The sequence below is a fragment of the Orcinus orca genome, chromosome 16 (assembly GCF_937001465.1).
Source record: "Orcinus orca chromosome 16, mOrcOrc1.1, whole genome shotgun sequence".
NCBI lineage: Eukaryota > Metazoa > Chordata > Mammalia > Artiodactyla > Delphinidae > Orcinus > Orcinus orca.
The window spans coordinates 23,990,147-24,013,666 of NC_064574.1; the positions used below are offsets into that span (position 1 = coordinate 23,990,147).

The 23,520-nt window shown below is 45.0% G+C and overlaps 3 protein-coding genes across 16 annotated transcripts in view; 1 reads left to right on the plus strand and 2 right to left on the minus strand.

The window, feature by feature from the left end:
• The window catches only part of CNBD2 (cyclic nucleotide binding domain containing 2), a 70,131-nt gene extending 54,395 nt beyond the window's left edge, over nucleotides 1-15,736 (minus strand). For 5 of the 7 annotated variants that reach the window (XM_033433636.2, XM_049699073.1, XM_049699072.1 and 2 more), the window contains exons 1-2: nucleotides 15,534-15,736; nucleotides 13,138-13,191 (exon numbers count right to left, since the gene is read on the minus strand). In XM_033433636.2, coding sequence (XP_033289527.1) covers nucleotides 13,138-13,191; nucleotides 15,534-15,725 — 246 coding nt within the window. In that variant the 5' untranslated portion in view covers nucleotides 15,726-15,736. Of the gene's footprint in view, nucleotides 1-1,978; nucleotides 2,045-13,137; nucleotides 13,192-14,598; nucleotides 14,889-15,533 lie in introns of those variants that run through there. The other 2 variants (XM_033433634.2, XM_004272798.3) reach the window with 2 other exon arrangements.
• Nucleotides 15,737-15,920: 184 nt separating this feature from the next.
• Nucleotides 15,921-16,845, plus strand: SCAND1 (SCAN domain containing 1). Its single transcript, XM_033433640.2, has one exon. It carries the CDS (start codon nucleotides 16,060-16,062, stop codon nucleotides 16,597-16,599), a length of 540 nt encoding a protein of 179 aa, XP_033289531.1. The 5' UTR covers nucleotides 15,921-16,059; the 3' UTR covers nucleotides 16,600-16,845.
• A 1,919-nt stretch (nucleotides 16,846-18,764) lies between these two features.
• Nucleotides 18,765-23,520, minus strand: part of PHF20 (PHD finger protein 20) — a 133,463-nt gene continuing 128,707 nt past the window's right edge. For all 8 annotated transcript variants that reach the window (XM_004272796.4, XM_033433630.2, XM_049699068.1 and 5 more), the window contains one exon: nucleotides 18,765-21,313. In XM_004272796.4, coding sequence (XP_004272844.1) covers nucleotides 21,171-21,313 — 143 coding nt within the window. In that variant the 3' untranslated portion in view covers nucleotides 18,765-21,170. The remainder of the gene's footprint in view (nucleotides 21,314-23,520) is intronic.

The following is a 23,520-nucleotide window of genomic DNA, read 5'->3' on the forward strand; positions in this document are numbered from 1 at the left end:
GCTGTTTTAAGCCACTAAATTGTGGTACAGCAGTCAAAAGAAAACTAATATAACACCTAATCCAAGATAAGCCATCCTATCTTTTCCCTGGGAATTTGGAATTGGAGCTGACAACAAATCAGCCTCTCCATCCCAATATGAATTGAGGAGTAAGGGCAGTCACCCTCCACCTGCCAAGTAAATATAAGGGACAGGGAAACAAGTTCAACACCAAAGAGACAAATCCAGAATGTAAAACAATCTACAAGTCATCTAACCCAGTTTCTTCAAAAAGTCAGTTGCAAGGGCTTCCCTGGTGATGCAGTGGTTAAGAATCCGCCTGCCAACGCAGGGGACACAGGTTTGAGCCCTGGTCTGGGAAGATCCCACATGCCGCGGAGCAACTAAGCCTGTGCACCACAACTACTGAGCCTGAGCTCTAGAGCCCACGTGCCACAACTACTGAAGCCTGCACACCTAAAGCCCGTGCTCCGCCACAAGAGAATCCATGGCAATGAGAAGCCCGCGCACTGCAACGAAGAGTAGCCCCCACTTGCTGCAACTAGAGAAAGCCCGCGCACAGCAACGAAGACCCAATACAGCCAAAAATAAATAAGAAATAAATAAATAAATTTATTTAAAATAAAGGTCAGTTGCATGAGGAAAAAAACAAAGTGAGGGGGCTGTTCTAGACTAATACTCAAGAGACATACAAACAGGGCTTCCCTGGTGGCGCAGTTGTTGGGAATACACCTGCCAATGCAGGGGACATGGGTTTGAGCCCTAGTCCGGGAAGATCCCACATGCCGTGGAAAAACTAAGCCCGTGCACCACAACTACTGAGCCTGCGCTCTAGAGCCCGCTAGCCACAACTACTGAGCCTGCACACCTACAGCCTGTGCTCCACAAGAGAAGTCACCACAATGAGAAGCCCACGCACCACAACGAAGAGCAGCCCTCGCTCGCCGCAACTAGGGAAAGCCCACGCACAACAACAAAGACCCAATACAGCCAAATAAATAAATTTATTTTAAAAAAAAGAGAGACATACAAACAAATGCAAAATATGAACCTTGATTGGCTCCTGGTTCATAATAACAAGCTGTAAAAGACGTTTTAGGGACAAATAAGAAAAATACATCAGGTAGAGTCACGGGACTGGACATGGCACTAGAGTGTGTGTCAATGCGGGTAAAGCTCACACAATTTTGAGTGGAAAAAAGGTGAAATGAGATGCCATTTATGACACCATTTTTTAAAATGTGCCGCATACTGCAGGTTCTTATGGATACACACAGATATAATAAAAATTTTAAAATATAGACAGGAAGGGTACATATCAATCTCAGGAAAGTTGTTGCCAGTGAGGAGAAACAGAGTGAGATGGTGAGGTGCTCTACCTGTAACTATAATATTTTTTAAAAATTACATATCTAAAGGAAATACGGGGAAAAGCTTTATTAATAAAATTAATATTTATTGAATACAATTTGCCATTGTCAGGCTCTATTCTAAGCCTATTATATGTATTGACTCATTTAATCCTCAATAACAAATCAATGCAGTTGATATTGGTACTGTTATCATCACCCTTTACAGAAGAGAAAACAGGCACAGCAAATCAAGTAACTTGCCTAATACTAATATTAGCCGCACGACTAATAGGTGATAGGGATTTAAACCCAGGAAGTCTGGCTCCAGAGTCCTTAAGTTTAACCTATTACTCTACCCTGATGCTGGGCCTTATTCTCTCTGACTCTCCTAATAGCAAGAAGGGTGAGTACAGAGCAGTCCTCAGGGGCTCAAAGTGTAGCCAATGCCAAGGGCAGAGTAGGCTACAGGGCAGGGGTCAGAATTCAGTCTTTCCTTTGTGACTCCAAAAGGTACAGGGTGGCCATGTTTATCCGAGGCCACCTCCTCCACCTGCCTCTCCTTTCCTGAAAGTACCTGTTTGTTCAGTCTTCCACTATTCCCTCCCGGGGTCCTAGACACTCCTCACCAATTCCTTCTTCAGGATCTGCCAGGAATGGGACACCATATATCTCTTCATGGTTCCTGAGCTGGCAAATGGCACAACAGCCCCTTTGCTTTTCAAGGGTAGGACCACAAGTCTTTTCCCAAGAATCCAGTTATACTAGAAACAAAGTTTCCCTCAGTGGCAAGGTAAGAGCTCCTCTCCATTCCTTATCCCCAACCAACAGTGGATGGAAGCCTCGTTCTAACAAATCTATTCTCAGAACCTCCTTATGTCACACTGGAAGAGTCTGGAAGGAAGAGAGGGCAGTGGGAAGTAACTGGAATCTGGGAATCTAACGTTTAGTGCACACTCAGAGGTATTATCTTAGTTAATCCTCACAACTATTATAAGGTGAGGGACTTCACACCCACTCCCTGCATGCGGCTAAGGCTCAAAGTAGCTAAATGACTGCCAGAGTCACAGGGCCAGCTTAAAGAAAGTAGGAGGCTTCTGGGCTTGGCGTGAGGACATCCAAAACCTCAGCCTGGGGACCACTCTGAGGCTTCGAAATTGGAGATGAGCCTGGAGTGTAGGTGCCTGGCACTATCCTATAAACCTTGTTAAACCAGCAAATCAGGAACACTCAGCAAACTGGAAGTCCTCAACCAAACGGGGTGCCAAGTGTTAAAAGATATTTGGTGACTGGAACTCAAGGACTCTGAGGTCCTTCCGAAAGTGAAGCATATCGGTTATAAAGTACTTTTTTCTACTAGATCAAAGATGGCAGCTGAAAATCCCATCTTGCTCTCGTACTAGAATCCTCAGTGAAAAACTGTGATTTCAAGTTACCGCCTGATGTGCCATTCTTATCCAGCTAAGCCCCCTGAGACTGACAGCCAAGGAAGGGTACTGAATACAGTGAGGACAGCTGGACAGCTGGGAAGAAATATTCAGGCTCTAAATTGCTAAACTCAAAGGCCACCAGTCCTGGGATGAGACACTAATCACTTACAGAGGTGAGAAGAGATAGAACTGGTTTTTCCCCCCTTACCTGGAGAAAAGATGTAAAGAACTCAGGAAGAAACAGGAAGAAAACGTTTCAGAAAAAGAGAGAAAGAGAGAGAAGCAGTGTGGTTGCCTCCCCAACCCCAGACCTAGACTTGAGGAAGAAAATATAAGAAGATCCCCTACTACAAATGTTTAGAGGGTTTCAGAGAGAAATGACTACTGGACATGGGGAAAGCCAAAGAGACAGTAGGAGGTAGATATGGACAGGGGGGTGTCCCACCAGTCCCCTAAGTTGCCCCTGAGTTGCCTCAGGATCCAAGTGACATGGAGGGGACCAGGCTAATGAGGGGCATTAGAGGATGCCGGTAGGTAGAACCAAAAACCTGATGGAACCTCAAAAGTAGACACTCCCAACTTCATCTGTCGCCAGCTGTGGTCGTCTCACTAGAATAAAGCTATAAAGATACATGAAGAAAGGGCAGGGCTTGTTCAGGGAGCATAAAATGTGGCTGGAAAGTGAGACACCTAGGAGGTATGGCAGGAAGTGGGGTTAAACTGGCAGAGGCCACGAACCAGCCACCCATGGGCCAAACTGAGTTTGCAGACTGCTTTATTTGACCCACATGGTGTTTTGGTTAAAATATTGTGAAAACTTAACTTCTTTATCTTTAGTTGGGGAATGGGCTCTTCAACTCACCAAAGTCCTCACCTCACACAACCATGTTACCTGTGAGTATGTTACCTATTTGCAACCCCTGGTACAGGATCTATATGGCCTCTTTCAGGTCTAAAATCCTCTGACTATAATCAGGAGTTGCAAAATGGTAGTCTACAGGCCATATCTAGCCTGCTGGCAAGTTTTGACAGAGTTTTCAAAAATTTTTGAATTAGTTGTCAACACTTAAATACTGGGATTTTATGAGTCATTTTCTAGGAAAAAATAATTTACCAAAGTGACCCAAATAGAAAACATCTAATAGACTAATTTTCATAGGAGAAATAGAGAAAGTTGTAAAAGAGCTTTCTCACCACCACTACCACCAAAAAAGAAAAGAGTACCAGGTCCTGAAGTTTTCACAGGCAATGTCCAATAATCCTGATGTTTCTCAAACTGTTCCAGAGAATAAGAAGAAGGAAAACTATCAAATTCTATTTATTAAGCAAGGAGAATACTGATACTAAAACCTGATAAAGGTAGCATGAAAAGAGAAAGCTAGAGATTCATTTCACTTACGAATATTGTTTTAAAAATCTTAAATAAAATATTAAGCAAATGAAATTCAATAGCACACTTTAAAATAGCATATCATTCCAGGAATGCAAGGATGGTCAATAGAGAATGCATAAATATGATGTATCATGTTAGATGACTAAGGAGAAGAATCATCTGCTCTTCTTCATACATTAAAAACAATTTTTGAGAGAGGCATACACATTAACGAACATGTCATTCTTGTTGGCATTTGGGGCTCCAACGGGCTTAGCATGCCTCTGTCAGGGAGGAAGAAATTTTCCTCTTCTGTACCCTTTTAGGTTCTTCTGGCTGGTCTAAGAATTAAATTGACATAAGACAGATTAACAGGAGAAAATCAAACAAAAGTTTAATAACATGTATACCTGGGAGAGACCTGGGAAAACAGTAATTTGCCAAAATGGCCAAAATCCTCACTTTAAATTTCAGCTTCTTCAGCTAAAAATGAAAGAGGATGTTGGGGGTTGTGGTTTGGGACTTCAAAGGGGAGGAAGGCAATTCTACTTGGAGATAGAAAAAAAAAAAAATTTGGTAAACAAATGTTTCCTGGGTCATGCAGAGACAATGGGACACACAACGGACTCTGATCACTAAGGTCCTGCACGTTTCCCCCACCACACTCAGCTCATATTCTCTGCAGGTATCTCTGGCATTAGCTCTACTCCAGGCCCTTAATCTAAATTCTCTAGGTAGCTAAGGGGGAGGTAAAAAGAAAGACTTCTTGAGGTTTCTGTTTCTTAAAAATAATCAGGTTAAATTAATCTTAATGCCAAAGAGACACATTTTGGGGTGGGAAATTTTGCTCCCCTACCCCTCAGGGCTGTCCCATTGGTTGAGGGCTGCTCCTAAGGGCATTCACTTGCCAGCATTTCTGGGCTGAGCAATCCAGTGGCAGAACAAGCCCTCTGGCAAAGGTGTTCAGAGTAGGAACCCATCGTGTCAATGAAGAAACCGCAAGTGCCGAGAAGACACAGAGGGTTCAAGTCAATAGAGAAGGCCTGGGACTGCGGTCTCAGGGGAAGAGAGCTGGCAGCGCTCTGAGTCCTCCAGAGAGGGTCATGCACCTTGAAGGCAGAACCAACAACACCTTCTGTTGAACACTGGGACTGTGATGTAAGGGCTGGCTCTGGGAGCCTCCGTGGTACCACTGGCACCAAGGAGAAGCAGGGAATGGACCAGGGAAACACACAGACATGCCATCTTTGCAACTCTGCAGCTGCCAAGCTCCATCTGCCGGGAAGAGGAAAAAACTAAAACAATTCACTCACACAAAACCCTTGTCCTGGGCTTCCCTGGTGGTGCAGTGGTTGAGAGTCCGCCTGCCGATGCAGGGTACATGGGTTCGTGCCCCGATCTGGGAAGATCCCACATGCCGCGGAGCGGCTGGGCCCGTGAGCCATGGCCGCTGAGCCTGCGCATCCGGAGCCTGTGTTCCGCAGCGGGAGAGGCCACAACAGTGAGAGGCCCATGTACCGCAAAAAAAAAAAAAAAAAAAAAAAAACCCTTGTCCTAAGGAGCTTCGCTAATGACCTTAAAGGACTTCCTGCCAGCCTGGAATTCTACTCTAGTGCCCTCTCCATGCAGAACTCCAACAAATAGCCTGACCAGGAAGAACTCACTTCACTTGAAGGGGAGTTATAGTAAAAAAATAAATAGCACCGGACCTATATAAATATATTACAGAAAAGTGGGAGGGGGGAGGCAGGGAACAAGGAAAACAAATATTAGATAAAAGGCACTCACCAAAAAAAACACAAAAATTAACATGAAACATGATAATCATGAACAGCAAAGGACTCAAAGGGCTTAATGAATTTTAAAGCAAGAGATCAAAGCAAGGATGCTATAGTTCAAAGAAGAGATGATGAAGCAACTGGAGGAGATGGCACTGGCAGAGCTCAGGAAAGAAAGTATTAAAAAAAAAAACACCACCACCTCAGAAGTGAAGGTAATTTCAGAAACATCAACAAGGATGTGAGCCTTGCTGAATACAGAGGATAAGATTGCAAAAAGCAAGTGAAGGAGTTGGAAATGAACAATTAAAAGGGAACCAAGAAATAATATAGCTAACAAGTATGGAGACACAGACGGCAAGAAAGTGGGAGGGTTAAGCACATGGGTTTCTTCAACTTTTATAGCTGTAAATCTTAAGATACCTTTTAAATCTGATAAACCTAGAAACAGATATCTAAGCACATTTAAAGATATAAAGGGAACTAACAATAATAATTAAAACTGGATATGAAAGGATGAAGAAAAGCAGAAGTATAACAATTATCTTTTTTTTTAAAGCTCAGTGTGAACTTTCTAATTTATTTTATTTATTTATTTACTTGTTTATTTATTTTGGTTGCATTGGGTCTTTGTTTCTGCGCGCGGGCTTTCTCTAGTTGCGGCGAGCAGGCTACTCTTCGTTGTGGTGCACAGGCTTCTCATTGCGGTGGCTTCTCTTGTTGTGGAATGCAGGCTCTAGGGCACGCAGGCTTCAGTAGTTGTGACGTGCCGGCTCAGTAGTTGTGGCACACAGGCTTAGGTGCTCCGCGGCATGTGGGATCTTCCCAGACAAGGGATTGAACCCGTGTCCCCTGCACTGGCGGGCGGATTCTTAACCACTGCACCACCAGGGAAGTCCTAATTACTCTTTTTTTGACTTTTGAATTTTGTACTATCTATCTGTCTATCTATATGTGTATACATCTCACCTATTCAAATGACTGAATCAGTTTTTAAGTAATAAAACAAAATCAGTGCAGTACAATAAGGAACACAGAGCTACTGGTAGAGCACCACAGTAAAAACAGGTTCATTGAAACTGGGAACTAGGAGGGTTGCAGCTGAATAGAAATCAGTGAAAGGAGAAAAAGGCAAAAAGATGATGAAGTATCTAGGCTACTGAATTTACACTGGTTTATCAAGAATGAGACTTACTAATAATAAGAGTTAGTTACAAACATAATTACATACAGAGGGTTAGATTGAGCACCCTAGACCAGTTATCTTCTTCAGTTCATCAAAACATCAAAAGATAAAACAGACCTTCATCCCAAGATCAAACATATATGATAAAAAAGGTTATCAAAAAGAAGTTAATAGTAGAGATCAGAGCAAGCCTCTTAGACTTCATAATAAAAAATTAAACATACACACACATACACATACACGCGCGCGCACACACACACACACAAATGGAATAGCCTGGGGCTTTTTATCCAAACCACCTCATTAGCAAGAGGAACCTGCTTCCTCTTCACCATGAGCACAGCTGGCCCCCTGGAATGATGTATGCAGTATGTGGTGTGTGTAAATGAAATTATAGGATTACCAAATCTGTTGAAAATCTGAATTTCTTGATCACTGGTAACTTATTTAAAAATTTTCTATTTAACATCTCACATTTTAAAAAAAAATGCAAAATAACAAGTGTTGGCAAGGATGAGGAGAAATTGGAACCCATGTGCATTGTTGGTGGGGATGCAAAATGGTGGAGCTGCTGTGGAAAACATAAGGTGGTTCCTCAAAAAATTAAACATAGAATTACCATATGATCCAGCAATTCCACTTCTGGGTATGTAAGAAGATAGGGTAGGGGGTCCCCAGAGAAAGAGAACCAGACATAGCTTTCTTGACATAAGAGTCGTCATTTTTGACCTAAGACATTTTGTGATCTAAGCCTGGCCACAGGCTTGTCCTTGAACAGGTCTCAGTATTAGGCACAAGATGTAACAATAGCAAAGATTATAAATCAGTTGTAAAGATTCCCAATTCTGTTTCAGTGGTAAAGATTGGCCTGAAACGCTCTACCATTACATCAACTGGAACCTAAGGGATGATGATGTTGACCTTTTCTGACCCTTTAGTGACTTCAATCAACTAAAGCTTGGACTCTGTTGACCGCTCAAACCCCTTCATGAATATGCATGTGCCCTTGGTTTAAAACTTGCCCGATTTTGCTGTTTGGGGAGACACTGCTTTGGGAAAGATCCCCAGTGGTCTCCTTACTTACTGTAAGTAATAATAAATCCTTCCTTCTCCGGATTTTCGGCTTGGTTGTGTCTTTTGGCTCGATACTCACCAAGAGGTGAACCCAGTTTTTCACGTAACAAGTATATACTCAAAGAAATTGACCGCAGGGACTCAAAAGAGATTTCTGTACACCATGGTCCATAGCAGCTTTATAAACAATAGTCAAAAGAGAGAAACAGGGATTTCCCTGGTGGCACAGTGGTTAAGAATCCACCTGCCAGGGCAGGGAACACGGGTTCGAGCCCTGGTCCGGGAAGATCCCACATGCCGCGGAGCAGCTAAGCCCGTGTGCCACGACTACTGAGCCTGCGCTCTAGAGCCCCTGAGCCATAACTACTGGAGCCCGTGCACCTAGAGCCCGTGCTCCACAACAGAAGAAGCCACCGCAATGAGAAGCCCGTGCACTGCAACAAAGAGTAGCCCTCGCTCACCGCAACTAGAGAAAAGACCAGGTGCAGCAACGATGACCCAATGCAGCCAAAAATAAATAAATAAATAAACTTATTTGAAAAAAAACAAAAACGAAAGGGAGAAACAACCCAAATGTCCACTGACAAATGAATAGATAAACAAACAAAATGTGCCATATATATAGTGGAAAATTGGCCTTAAAAAGGAAGGAAATTCTGATACAGGCTACAATGTGGATGGACCTTGAAAATATTAACTAAAATAAGACACAAAAGCACAAATATTGTATGAGGTACCTACAAGAGTCAAATTCATAGAGACAGTAGAATGGTGGTTACCAGGGGCTGGAAGGAGGCAGGAATGGGGAGTCATTGTTTAATGGGTTCAGAGCTTCAGCTGGAGAAGATGAAAATGTGCTGGAGATGAATGGTAGTGACAGTTACAGGACAATGTGAATGTACTTAATGTCACTGAACTGTACACTTACAGATGGTTAAAATGGTAAATTGTTTTTGTGTATTTTACCACAATTGTTTTTTAAGTTTAAAAAAAAAGTATGTTGCTGAGACAGGAGGGAAGGGGGCAGGGCACAACCTTGAAAAGAATGACACAGCTGTTGAGGATACGACAAAAACTGGTTAGAACCAATTAGGCCTAAGATGGTGGAAGATTCAACTTCCACTAGACCTTGAGCCTCATTATACACTCATTGTATTACATTAGTGTATGCTAAATGACACACCCACAGGCACCATGACAGTTCTAAGGCTAACCATAAAAGGCCAAAAAGTGGGCAGTGGCCCAATTCCTGGAAATCCCCACCCCTTCCCCAAAATAGTCGGAATAATCCTCCCATTTGTTAGCCTATGGAATTACCCAGACCATAAAAACTAACCACCGCGTATTTCTGGGCCACTCTTACCTTCTGAGATGGCCCACACTCTGTGGAGTGTTTCTCCCAGGGCCTCTCTCGCCTTTTAAGACGAACTGCATTCTGCCTATGGAATGTGTGTCTCTGCTTTCACTTTACTATGGCTCGCTCTTGAATTCTTTCCTGTGCGAGGCCAAGGACCCTCACTTGGTGGCCTGTCCCAGGAACTCACCCAAGACCTGGGACGTGACCATCCTCTTGTGCCCCATTTTCCTGCTACATCTTTACAAATGAAGAGGACAAAGGTGGTCTTCTCCCCGTCCTCATTTTTCCTTTGATTATAAAAACGTAGCCCACTTAATTCTTGGGGCAGATCCCTCTTCCCTGCCCACTTGTATCCTTCACAGGCATCCTATATTAATAAATCTACTTCCTGCCTATCACTTTGCCTCTTGTTGAATTCCTTCTGCGCTGAGACGTAAAGAACCTGAGCTTCATTATGTTCTGAGCCCAGGTGTGCGGTTTCAGCTGGGAGACTGTGGGTTCGAGTACCCTCCTAAGCCAGAGATTGTGGGTCAAGTCCCATCTGAGGTGCAACTGGGTTTGAATCCCATCTAAGGTGTGAGGTTTCGAGGTATGGTTTCATTCCCCTTCCCCCACCCTTCCTGAATGATTCTGTTTAGAAGCCATTAGCTGAGGCCAGGCATAGCAGGCATCTGTCTGGGGGTAGAGGGAGGCTGTGGTGGGGTAGCACAAGGTGCTGGAGCCCTGAGCAGGGTGAGGGGACTGGGGTGAGGGCATGGTGGTGGGGGACAGGGTTAGTGTGCAACAACAGGAGACTGGTTACATTCAGGAGGGCTGGTCAAAGAAGACTGTGAGAGCCAGGTTTCTCTCTGTCAAAGAAGGGAATTAAATGTATAGAAAGAGAGAAAACTAGAATAAACCCTGTGGTGTTGGACTGGAGTTGAATGTGTTGGTGTGAACTCATGGATTTCAATATATATAGATAGGTGTAGAAATAAACAGATATAAATGTACGTGCACTTACTGTATATACATACATATATACCCTCCCTCTGTCCATGAGAGAGCCTAGGAGCAGTGACCATTCCAACAGCAATGAACAAACCCACTGCCCAAATCTTGGTTTCTAAACACCATTCTCCACTAAAAGAACAAGGGTTTCTTGGAGAAATGACTGAATCCTGAGCTGAGACAGAGAAGGTACAAGATATGCTAGAAAGTAAGAAAATACTCAAAAAATGATGGAGACGTATCAAAAGGACACAGAAGTCAGCCTGAAGGGGCTCCCACTGGTCAAATCTGAGATAATTTGAGTATCAGAATAAATAATGAATTCCAGTAGCAACCAAGATGGAGTAATCCCATTACAGCCTCTCTCCCTCATCCGTTACAACTAAAAACTCTGGACAAAATACAAACAGCAACCAACTTCAGAATCTGAAAAGCAAATAATGCCAAGTGGATTTTGGGAGTGAGGGTAGTAAAAACTTGAAGAAACAACCCCAGCGGGGCTGAGTTTCCTGGTTTAATGAAGGACACAAGTTACTAAACAAAATTCAATTGTATTTTTATATACTATCGAACAATTAAAAATCAAAAAATTTTAAACAATACCATTTATAGTAGCACTAAAAACATGAAATACTTAGGTATAACAAAATATGTGCAGGCTCTGTATGCTGAAAATTATAAAACATTGATGTAAGAAGTTAACATCTAAATAATACCAGACCTGGTACTAGTTCTTTTTTTCTTTTTAAATTAATTTATTTATTTTATTTATTTTTGGCTGCACTGGGTCTTCGTGGCTGCATGTGGACTTTTCTCTAGCTGCGGTGAGTGGGGGCTACTCTTCATTGCGGTGCGCGGGCTTCTCATTGCAGTGGCTTCTCTTGTTGCGGAGCACGGGCTCTAGGCACACGGGCTTCAATAGTTGCGGCATGCAGGCTCAGTAGTTGTGGCTCACGGGCTCTAGAGCACAGGCTCGTAGTTGTGGTGCATGGGCTTGGTTGCTCCACTGCATGTGGGATCTTCCTGGACCAGGGCTCGAACCCGTGTCTCCTGCATTGGCAGGCGGATTCTTAACCACTGCGCCACCAGGGAAGCCCTGGTACTAGTTCTTTTACATATATTCTCTCATTGACTCCTCAGAGCCATTCTGTGTGGTAGTTATTATCCCCAGGCTCAGGAAGCGTATACGACTTACCTAAGGCCATATTATAAAAGAATTCATAGCAAGTTTATTTGTGATAGCCCCAAATTGGAAATAACTCAAATGCCCTTCAATGGGTGACTGGTTAAATACACCATGGTACATCCACACCATGGATTATGACTCAGCAATAAAAATGAACTAACTATTGATAACACACAAAAACCTGAAAGAATCTCCAGGGAATTATTCTGAGTTTAAAAAAAAGCCAATCCCCAAAAGTTACATACTAAATGATCCCATTTATACAACGTTTTTGAAATGAAAAAAATTAAAGAGATGGAGAATAGATTAGTGTTACCTGCGGTTGGGGATACAGCGTATGGGAAAGGAATGGGTGTAATTATAAAGCAGCAGCATGAGGGACGTTTGTGATGATCAAACATCTCTAGGTATTTATGGTGGTAACATTGCACTAATCTACACGTGACAGAATTGCATAGGCCTATATACATACACAAATAGTGCATATAAAACTGGTGAAAACTGAATAAACTCTGTGGATTACATCAATGTCAATTCCCTGGTTTTGATATTGCACTACAGTTATGTTACCACTGGGGAAAACTAAGTGAAGTCTGCACTCTTTTTGCAATTTTCTGTGCATCTATGATTATTTCCAAATAAAAAGCTTTTTAAAAAAAAGTATCGGGGCTTCCCTGGTGGCGCAGTGGTTGAGAGTCCACCTGCCGATGCAGGGGACACGGGTTCGTGCCCCGGTCCGGGAGGATCCCACATGCCGCGGAGAGGCTGGGCCCGTGAGCCATGGCCACTGAGCCTGCGCGTCCGGAGCCCGTGCTCCGCAACGGGAGAGGCCACAACAGTGAGAGGCCCGCGTACCGAAAAAAAAAAGAAAAAAAGTATCTAGGCTTCTGTTCCACAACCCCCAACAGTGTGCCATCAAAAGACAACAAAACCTCTGTCTGAAAGAGTCTGGAAATCATTACTGGAGCTCTCCTTTCACAGGCATGGTCTGCAATCCACTGCTTGTCCTCTTTAATCAACATTTACTGGGCTTCCCTGGTGGCGCAGTGGTTGAGAGTCTGTCTGCCAATGCAGGGGACATGGGTTCGTGCCCGGGTCCGGGAGGATCCTACATGCCACAGAGCGTCTGGGCGCGTGAGCCATGGCCGCTGAGCCTGCGCGTCCGGAGCCTGTGCTCCGCAACGGGAGAGGCCACAACAGTGAGAGGCCCGTGTACCACAAAAAAAAAAAAAAAAAAAAATTTACTGAGTGTCAGCTGGGAGTCAGGACTTGTGTCGGAAGCTAAGTGATATGAGATGAATGAATTATCATGCATTCCCATGGGAGCTCCCAACTAGTGCTAATAAAAATGTCTAATATGATAAAAGCATTGGACTAGGAAGTCAAAAGAATTTTGTCCTCCTGGAAACACTTACTAGGTTTTTGATTTTGGACCAATCCTTTGCCTCTTGGTATCTTGATTTCTTAACCTGCAAAATTCAGAAGAGAATGCACGTAAATATATATTTTAAACTTAACCTGAGTCCTCCGGATGGGTTCAAGGCTATCTGAAATTACCTGAAATTGTATGCAGAAGTATGTAAGTGCATCCTTCTTCTAGGAAGAGGTATTATTTTTTTAAAAATAGATTTTGGGGGCTTATAACTGAAACTGATTTTGGATTTAATCTCTGAGGTCCCTTCCATTCTAACATTCGACAATTCTAGTAGAACTCTAAGATGTCTCCTTCTATCTCCAATGTTCTGTGATTCCAATAGGGATGGAAGAAATGGGCTAGAGCTGTAACACTCGTGATTCCCAGTACCACAAGAGTTCGTTCCCTTCTGCAAGAGGACGATTCAATTTTTCAACATGGAATTCTAGGCTCTTTATGATTTAACCTCTAATTGACCTTCCAACCTCAGCTCTTATCCCTTCCCCAGACCTCACCTCAGCCTGCAGTTTCCACAAAGCTTTGTTCCCATTCACTCTGTGCCTTGGTACAGACAGTGCCTTCTACCTGGAATGTCCCTAACTCGACCCTTTTTCTTCTTGAGTCTAGGCTTAAAGGTCCCCTCCTGAGTGAAGACTTCCAGGACCCCTCATCCTTACAGCAGGGTTTGGTGGGCTCCCTTAGCCCTGGATACCGACTGCCTATTACCACACAGGAAATAGGACTGTTGGTTCACTCAGGGCAGCAAACCCAACTGCCAAGGGGCCTGGCAGAGGAAGGAAAGGTTTGAAGCTGGTAGGTATGACAAACTCTAGGCCCCTGTTTTCCCACCTTTGAAAAGAAAATAGGGAAAAATATTGGCTCTAAGGAAAACAACAACCTGAGAGCAATAGTAAATGAACTCTTCTGAATGTTAAAGTAACATGAAACAACATTCTATTTCAGAGAATAGGGAATGGTGGGTGGGGACTGAACCTCACCGGAACAGAGTATCTGTCTAAAGGAAGGAGACTCAGCTCCAGCTAATTGTTAACTGGCAGGAATGTGGGTGGGTCCGGTGCAGCCAGCTTGTCCACTTTTTCAAGAAAAACTGGAAATCCAGATTTGCACGTGAACTCTCAATTTTTACATATTACTAACTAAAAACATTAAAGCCCCATTGTGATGACTTTCAAGGTTTTCAGGCTGTGGAAACTGTTCTGTGAGGATCTACTTCAACCCATTTACAAGAGCACATCCTATGGGGGAGGCAAGTTTTACATCAGGGCCACTGGTGTGCTGATGGCTGTTAAAGAGGCCCACTCATTCTGCATAGAAATCAAAGGTACTGCAAGGGTTATACAAAATCTTCATAAGAGACCCCTGTCTCTCCCTTAGTTTCCCAGTCTGTAAAATACATACAAAACATATTTGTGAGCCAGCTGTCAAAAAGAATATCACTTACCAAAGGGTTGTCAGAGCTACATGCTTTTACCTGCATCATCTCACTGAATTCTCATAACTACTAATTAGGTTTTTACTTAATGAAGACAAACAATTGAAAATGTTTTACTTAATGAAGCAATTTACTTAATGAAGACAAACATTTAAAAAGCCCTTTCTTTCCAAAGTCTTCACTATTTAATCCTCTCCGCAACTCTGGCCTAAGGCAAATAAACCCTTCGGAGATTCCCCCAAGGCAGCCTGACTCCAATAGGGTAGCACAGTTTTACCGTTCAACGAATGTATAATGAAAACCATATACGTAATGTAAAATTTTCTAGTAGCCACATTTAAAAGTAAATGACACACGTGAAATTAATTTTAATTATATATTTTATTTGACCCAATATATGCAAAATACTACCAATCCAACATGTAACCAATATAAAAAATTACTGAGTTATTTTACATTTTTTTTTCATACTAAGTCCTGGCTGTACTTAACATTACATCACAACCCAATTCCCACTAGCCACATGTCAAGGGCTCAGTAAGCATATGGGGCTAGTGGCCACTATATGAGGCTACGCATTTAGTCTATTTAGGAATCCTGAAATTAAAAGCAAAACCCAGAGCCACCTGTCCCTTGGTTTCAGAGGCCACGCCAAAAAGCAAAATCGTAATGGCAAAAAGTTCTTGAGCATTTACTTTGTGCCATAAAAAGGGCAACTTTTACTACGTGTGTTGCAGATCTTACACACGTTATCTTGTGTCATCCTCGCCACAAGGCGGGTGTACTGCCCTCCTCTTTTGAGTGAGCGAGAGAACTTTCTCGAGTTGGGCCCTCCTCCAGCTCCCGCCACCCGCCGGGCGCCAGCCCCCGGGAGCCATTGGTTCGCCATCATCCTAATCAGGGTCAAGTAAGGAGGCGCGCACGCAGGGGCAGACTTAGGTCACCTGCAAGCCGAACCGATCTAGGCGGAGAGGGACCCTTCTGGGCCCCTTCTCCTTAGGCTTGGGCTTCCGCTTGGGCTTGGGCTTGAGCGGCGGCTCCGGCACCGACCCCTCCTCCGGCTCCTCCTCCGACTCTTCGACTTCTCCTTCTCCTAGAACTGGTGCTCGTAGGCGCCACCAGCCGGAGCCAGCCATTGCACGCTTCGACTGGTCGGCGGGCTGGCGGTAGCCACAGCCTCCTGCCGGGACTCAGGAACGCGAGAGGGCGCCGCTTCCGGGAGCCCGGACTCAGCTTCCGGACGCTCGCGCGCCGAGCTCACCATAGAGAAGCCAGCCTGGACGCCCACTTCCGGCCGTCCCAGGCGCTTTGCTAGCGCTGGTAGGCTGGGGGCCCCCACCGCCCCTCTCCCTCAGGGTCGCGCGGGCTCCGCCCTTTAACGGAAACGTCTCCCTCTTCACCCTGCTCCCTAGCAGACGCTGTGCTGCGCCCACAGCTGCCGGACAAAGGGTGACGTCCAGAGTTGGAGTCATGGCGGCAAGTGAGCCGAGCTTGGCAGTAACCGAGAGCCTCGCGCCGCTGTCGGGGAAAGAGGAAGGGGCCGGCTTGAGCTCAGGCCCGGAGCGTAATTCTACGGGCTCCTCCTCGACTCCTGAGACCCCACCGCCTGCCCCCGAATCGTCCAGCCTCAACGCCGCGGTCCCCGAAGCGAATCCTACGTTTCCCGCGGCGGCCGCCGCCGCCCTGGAGCTGCCCCTCGGGCCCGCACCCCTGGCCTCCGCGCCGTTTGCCGAAGCCGCTCCGCGATCCCCCCCAGGCCCTGGCGGCTCCCGGCCCGGCCCGGAGACGTTCCGCCAGCGATTCCGGCAGTTCCGCTACCAGGACGCGGCAGGCCCTCGGGAGGCGTTCCGACAGCTGCGGGAGCTCTCCCGCCAGTGGCTGCGGCCCGACATCCGTACGAAGGAGCAGATCGTGGAGATGCTGGTGCAGGAGCAGCTGCTCGCCATCCTGCCTGAGGCAGCGCGGGCCCGGCGGCTTCGCCGCCGCACGGACGTGCGCATCACCGGCTGAGCGGCAGAGCTGCGGGCGGCCCGGCCCGGGCGCTCTCTGGACTAGAGCCGTGATCAGATCCGAGGCCCTGAGCCTGGCTCTCCATTACGCGTTAATGAAAAATGAGTTTTGGCAGTTCCTGCAGTCTCGTGTGTCCTTTTCGTTCGTCCTTTATCGTGCTTATTTTCCCGAACCTATTTCCAACCTCCTTTCTGGCTGGTGGCGAACCAAGTTGGGAGTCCATGAGAATAAAGCCTTTGTTTCTCATTCACGTGGCCATCGTTGGCTTTTGTGGGATCATTATGTGTTGGTTAGGCCTGGGCCGCCACATCTGGGAAATTTTTTTCCTGCGCATTCCCCAGCGTCGCACTTGGGTTTCCTTTGTTTTGTGGAGTCTATGTAATGAGGGCTCCAGCAGCCTGTGTTCCATCGTCGCCCCTACCTCTCACTAGTTAGAATTTGAGCTTGTTTTCCTAAGAGAACAGATGACAGTGTTCTGTTGTCTTGTAGATGGCGGTGGGTCGTGCCGGCAAATAGCTGGCTCTACTAGGTGCTTATTTAACTGCCTACTGCTATACCAATGCTGCCACCAGCTTGCTCCATCAGCCTGCCCTTTGGGCACAGACTTCCCCAAAGGCCCAAGTTATAGGGCTATTTTAGTAAGTGTTTAGTGCCGGTGTTTACAGAGATAGGCTAGTTCTTGTTTGTGAGCTCTGGCTTAAGCCTCTATACTCACCTTTCTTACCAAATTTTAAGGCTCTTGAAAGATTTAAGGAGCATATCTGGTGTGAACTAACGGACTGCTACTCACTTTAATGTCTCTCCAACTGCCTCCCTCAACTTTTTTAATAAGCATAATTGTTTAGGAAGGGAAGAAGCAATGTGGCAAGAACAGGGAAGCTCTGCAGTATAACCTTAGAGCCTACTCCATTCCTTGAGTCTTACGCACACCCAGGAAGGAGCTGATTGGGGTTCATAGGCCGTTTGGCTTGCCCTCAGAAGGGTCCTAATTGCAGTGGGTGCCATCTTTTAATATAGGGAAGGCCAGACCTATTTTCCCTGCACTGCTTTCAACAATCAAAAATTGAATAGTCCTGCAGCTCACATCACAAAGCATGAGCCAGACTGGGCTAGAGGGTGGTGTGGGGCATTTTACTTCTGAATATTAAAGACACTTAAATGAATTCAAAAGTATTTTGCATATGTCCTTGGGATTTTGGATTTAAGCCTGCAGCTGCCTCCCTGCAGAAGATACGTCTACTAAGAATGTAAAAGCAGACTTCCTTTAAAAGGTAATGTTTATAGAAAATTAATGCACATTAAAAACAGGGTAAAAAAAAAAAAAAAAACAGGGTAGATGGGACTTCCCTGGTGGTGTAGTGGTTAATGAGAATCTGCCTGCCAATTCAGGAGAGACAGGTTCAAGCCCTGGTCCTGGAAGATCCCACATGCCACGGAGCAACTAAGCCCGTGTGCCACAGCTACTGAGCCTGCACTCTGGAGCCCACGAGCCATAACTACTGAGCCTGTGTGCCACAACTACTGAAGCCTGCATGCCTAGAGCCCATGCTCTGCAACAAGAGAAGCCACTGCAATGAGAAGCCCGTGCACCGCAACAAAGAGGAGCCCGCGCTCACCACAACTAGAGAAAGCCTGCACACAGCAACGAAGACCCAATGCAGCTAAAAATAAATATAAAAAGAAAAATAGGGGGACTTCCCTGGTGGCACAGTGGCTAAGACTCCGTGCCCCCAACACCGGGGGCCCGGGTTCGATCCCTGGCCAGGGAACTAGATCCCATATGCATGCTGCAACTAACAGTTCACATGCCACAATTAAGGAGCCCACGTGCAGCAACTAAGACCCGGCACAGCCAAATAAATAAATAAATATTTAAAAAAAAAAAAAGAAAAGAAAAATAAATTTATTAAAAAAAAAATAGGGTAGGGCTTCCCTGGTGGTGCAGTGGCTGAGAGTCCGCCCGCCGATGCAGGGGACACGGGTTCGTGCCCTGGTCCGGGAAGATCCCACATGCCGCGGAGCGGCTGGGCCAGTGAGCCATGGCTGCTGAGCCTGTGCGTCCGGAGCCTGTGCTCCGCAACGGGAGAGGCCGCAACAGTGAGAGGCCTGCATACCGCAAAAAAAAAAAAAAAAAAAAAAAAGGGTAGATAACTATAACAAATGACTGAAACGTAGCAACAAAAACCTGTTTTATTTTTTCCAAATACAGATACAGAAGTTTGCATGTTTTGCAAATATTGCTTCAAAGCAACATTTCTATATACAGCGCCTTCTGTTCTAATAGCGCGTAAACATAGATATGTATCCACAGTGCAATGTTGGCTCATCAAGGGTCCACCTTGCATACACTCATCACTTAAACAAAATGATTAGTCAAACCAGAACTGTTTTTGTCAAGGCAATTTTTTTAATAGGTGGATAGTTTTTCTCAAAAGAAAACTTAGGTAGTGTACATATTTCTAAATGGTAACAGTAATATTTGCAAATAACAGTTTCCAGTGCTCCAGCCTGGGGTTAATTCAACTTGACCCAGGAATTGGGGATGGAGCCCCTCAACATGGCTTTAAATTAGGGAAGCACACTGGGGTTATCAGAACTTGGAGTCACCCCCTGCTTCCCTAAGGACAAAGGTCACAATGAGTGAAATGGGATTATTTCCTTTACAAAAAGCATACAGTAAACTCAATAATGGCCACTTGGCAAAATTAGGGTAACTCAGTTTCTTCTTTCATCTTGAAAAAGACATGAGATTGACTCCCTTAAAGTTACAGCTTCCCCAGAAGTTATGCTCAAATGTGTTTTCAGGAAAGAAAAATCAGTAATCTAATAAGTCACCATACCTCACAGTTGTGGCTACAGAAAATCATCCTGTTTCTTCCCCTTTCAGACAAGCTTCACACAGTTCTTATCATGTGGCCGTCTGATAAATTATGCAAAACACAGATGCCATGCATACTCCTTGAGCGTTTCTTCCCACACCAGAAACACCAACATTAGCAATGGGAAACAACCTCTTACAGAGGAATTGTGTCAGCTTTATTACAGATGTCATAGCCACATGTATTCCCTCTGATGGATGAGCTACAGCAGGTCAACTTGTCCTAAATTCATTTTATATCAAATGGTGAGTTAAATTACTAGACAAAGCATACCTTGAAACAGATCTTGGTACAGAGGGCTTTGTGACTGCAATGACCTGTACCTTAAAGCCTAACCATCCCAAAGGTCACCGGAGATACTGTCATTGCTATTGAGATATTGGCTACTTCACGTTTACATAGTAAATATTTGCAGCATATAACATTACAGATTCATAAACCCATAATTAACTTGTGAGTGTTAATGGATAGATGTGCTTTGATTTTTGCCTTTAGTGATAGGAAAACTAAATGGTAAAATGGGTCACTCCTCAAAGCATGGAACATTTTCTTTAACTTTGCCTAGTAAGGAAAAACAAAACAATTACACGTGGAACCGTAACCTGGAAGAGTAACAAATATTGTCTCAGAAGGTACAAACTGTACCTGGACCTTAAGCAGCATAATCACCTTGATCTCACAAAATAATACGAACAGGAAATTTAAAGTGTTAAAGTATATTAAAACAATTCTGAAAATGCCAACTACTGAACATATACCCTTCGGGGAAGGAGAAAAGCGGCAGCAGATGTAGAATCTGGTTTGTTTACAACAATACAAAGTAAGGTAATTCCCCAAACCACATTCTTTGTAACAAATCTTTACAGTGAGAGTTCAAATTTGGGGGAACCATTTTTTGGACATTAAATAGAACTGGTAAGCTGTCAAGAAGTGGGTAGAAAATGCTGTCCTTTGGGTTCCAGACCCTGCCTGCTTCAGTCTGGAATTCCTCCTACATTCTTATTACAGTGAGATTCTAGTTCTTCCACAGGCTGTATGGGTTCTGCTACAAAAGACACAACCCAGCCAATTCTGGGGTGAAAGCATACAAAACTTGTCCCCGGTACCATGAAGTCATGCAAGAGAGGTGGTGAGAAAGTGAAGAGTTCTAAGAAGACAGGGCGGCCAAGGCCTCTGCTCCTTCCCAACCTCCACAGAACGGTGAAGTCACGACATTCCCACGAAGCTGGAAAAACGAAAATGATGCCTGCTGCCTAAATTCATGCCAGGCAGAAAACCAGAAGGCTTGGCATGTGCCCCAACCTGACAGAAAAGTCAATTAAATAAACTGCAAGTTGAATTTACAACTGTTTCCGACTAAACTTTTTTGGCTCTCATTCCATTTATCATCAGTGGCACGATTTCAAGTGAAGTTTGTGCAAAAAGACTCACTCTCCATTCAACAATGTGCACAGAAGAAGGGAATCCCAAGAGTCTATTTGCTACCTTCTTGGTAGGCTTCGAGATCAGAGTGCCCTCCCTTCCAGCAGCCAAAACGGCCTCTTTGTCCAAGTCCATCACACCCCTGCCCAGATCCCTGAAGTCAGTCGGTGTCACGTGCATTCGGCATGCTAGGTTTATTTATTTAAATATGTGAAGCTCCTCCTGCAGGTGCCCCAGGATTGTGCCCCCATTAGTGTGGGGTGCCCAGTTTCATGTTGAGCAGCAGAGTGCGATCTGTTGCACCTTGCCCAGGTCCGTCAGCAGCTGCTTGATGCAATGCTTGAGCTGCGGAAGCCTGGCCAGAGGCTCTGGGGGCTCCAGCTCCCCAGTGTAGTCCAGCCAGCTCTCCAACACTGTAGGCAGAAGAGAGAGGACCCGGTGAGTTCTCAACACTTGCTCTGCAAGAATTTCAGCACTTTATCCCACCTAACCACTCATGGGGGGCGGGGAGGGAGGGCCATTTCAGGCAACACTGCCTCATCACCCTCTCTGCAAAGTATTACTCCTAGGACAAAGCTCAAATGCTGTAGAGCAGTGCAGTCCAACAGAACTTTCTGCAATGACGGAAATGGGCTATGTCTGTGTTGTCTAATATAGCCACTAGCCATATGTAGCTACTGAGTACTGAAAACGTGGCTAGTGCAACTGAGGAACTGAATTTAAATTTTATTCCATTTTAATTAATTTAAATAGCCACACATAGCTAGTGACTACTGCGTTCGTGCAGCTCTATAGTCTAGCCGGCTTGGAAGGACCCACCTTTCTCAGTGTTACCGCCCCATCTTTATAAGGCTTTCCCATGTTGAAAATCAGAGAGCCTGGTGTTTTAGCCTTCTGTGAAGAAAAATTAGAATCTAAAGGGACTTGAAATGGTCTATTTTTGTCTCCATAAATTCTGATCTGCTTCATATTGATTCCTATCATCAGTAGCACAGAACACTCTGATTTTATTTTCTAAGTACTTAATGTAAAATGTCCAGATACTAACAAACTTGACTACAATTAGTTCAATATCTAAAAAGCTGTTTTGCTTCTGAGAGCAGAAATTTCTCTATAGAAAGATATTTGTTCTTCCCCAAGCCACTCCCTTAAGCTCTGGCATTTGGGGAGGGGCCATTCCGGAGCCCTGCACCTCTGACAAGAGCCAGCCCCTCCAGGTAGGCCCTGTGCTTACCCTGGCCTGCCCGCAGCCTTTCTAGTCTGTGCACCAACCTCTACTGAGCACCATCTGGACCCTGGAGCCAGAGTGCAGAAAGAGGAAGACCACGCAGTGCCTGTTCCTCAAGAAGCCTGCAGCCTCATACACAATCCTCTGCCCTCCTCAGACCAGCCCTCCATCTTCCTTCCCACCTTTCTAAATCCTTTGTTCCCTGCAAGTTACTTCTCAGGGAAGCCTTCCCCAACTCTACAATCTGAATCTGGTCCCTGTGTCACAGGTGCTATGCTATCACTTGCTCTCCTTTGGAGCACTTATCCTGGTTTGTAATTAAACATAACTGGATGATTTAATTAATATCTGTCTCTAACATAAGATCAAGCTCCATGAGAGCAGAGGCAGAGTCTGCCTTACTCACCATTATATCCCTAACACTCAACTATGCCTGGCACATAGTAGGCTCTTGACAGAGGCAGTGAGAGAATGCAGGAACAGTCCAGCGATATGCCCCACTGAACGCTCGGGCTCCTCAGAGTTCACCTTCCTCCATCAGATTTCTTGTTGGCACTCGGGGGTTCCAAGGAGGAGGAGCCTTCCCTCCTCCTGATCCCAACAAGTACAAGGACTTGAAAATAAGAAATACAAAACTGACTTCTCAGACGGAACTTGAAAACCAAGAGTAAAGGATCAAAGTTAAATGACAGTGACCAGTGACCTCCTGAGCAAGAAAAACTCCATAGTGACCAGTTTCAATACAACAGTCTTATTAAAAAAAAAAGAAAAAGAAAAAGGAGTCCACAGACTAGAGAGAGACAGGAACTGCTCAGCTAAAGAGCACAAGAGTAAATGGAGGGGGGACTTCCCCGGTGGTCCAGTGGTTAAGACTCCATGCTCCCAATGCAGGGGACCCAGGTTTGATCCCTGATCAGGGAACTAGATCCCACATGCCAAAACTAAAGATCCCACACGCCACAACTAAAGATCCCACACGCAGCAACGAAGATCCCAAAGACCTGGCATGCATGCATAAATAAATCTTTTTTTAAAAAAAAAGAGTAAATGGAGAAAAGACTCAAAGTTAATGCCGTAAGAGCCCATCTGGGTGAGTCTAAGGCAGTCAAGGCTGGCTGGGTTGATTCCAAGAGAAAATGTCAGTCAGTCTGTCCTGGGCAAGATGATCCTACAATTGCTGAGAGGCCCCTGTTAAAGCTACTGGAACTACCTCAGATCTGGTTCGGGCTCACCCAAGACGTCCCCCAACACCATGGTGACCCAGTAGGTACGCACAGGGAGAAAAGCATCAGTCAGTGTGCAGACTAGAAGAGCCTAGGCCACTCATAGTGTCTGAACTTGGTTAAGAGGAGTGTTTGGAGCCCCTAAGGTGGAATTCTTCTTTCTAGCAGG

Excerpts from the sequence above, each read along its gene's own strand:
- SCAND1 (XM_033433640.2), top strand. The coding sequence starts at position 16,060 with ATGGCGGCAAGTGAGCCGAGCTTGGCAGTAACCGAGAGCCTCGCGCCG.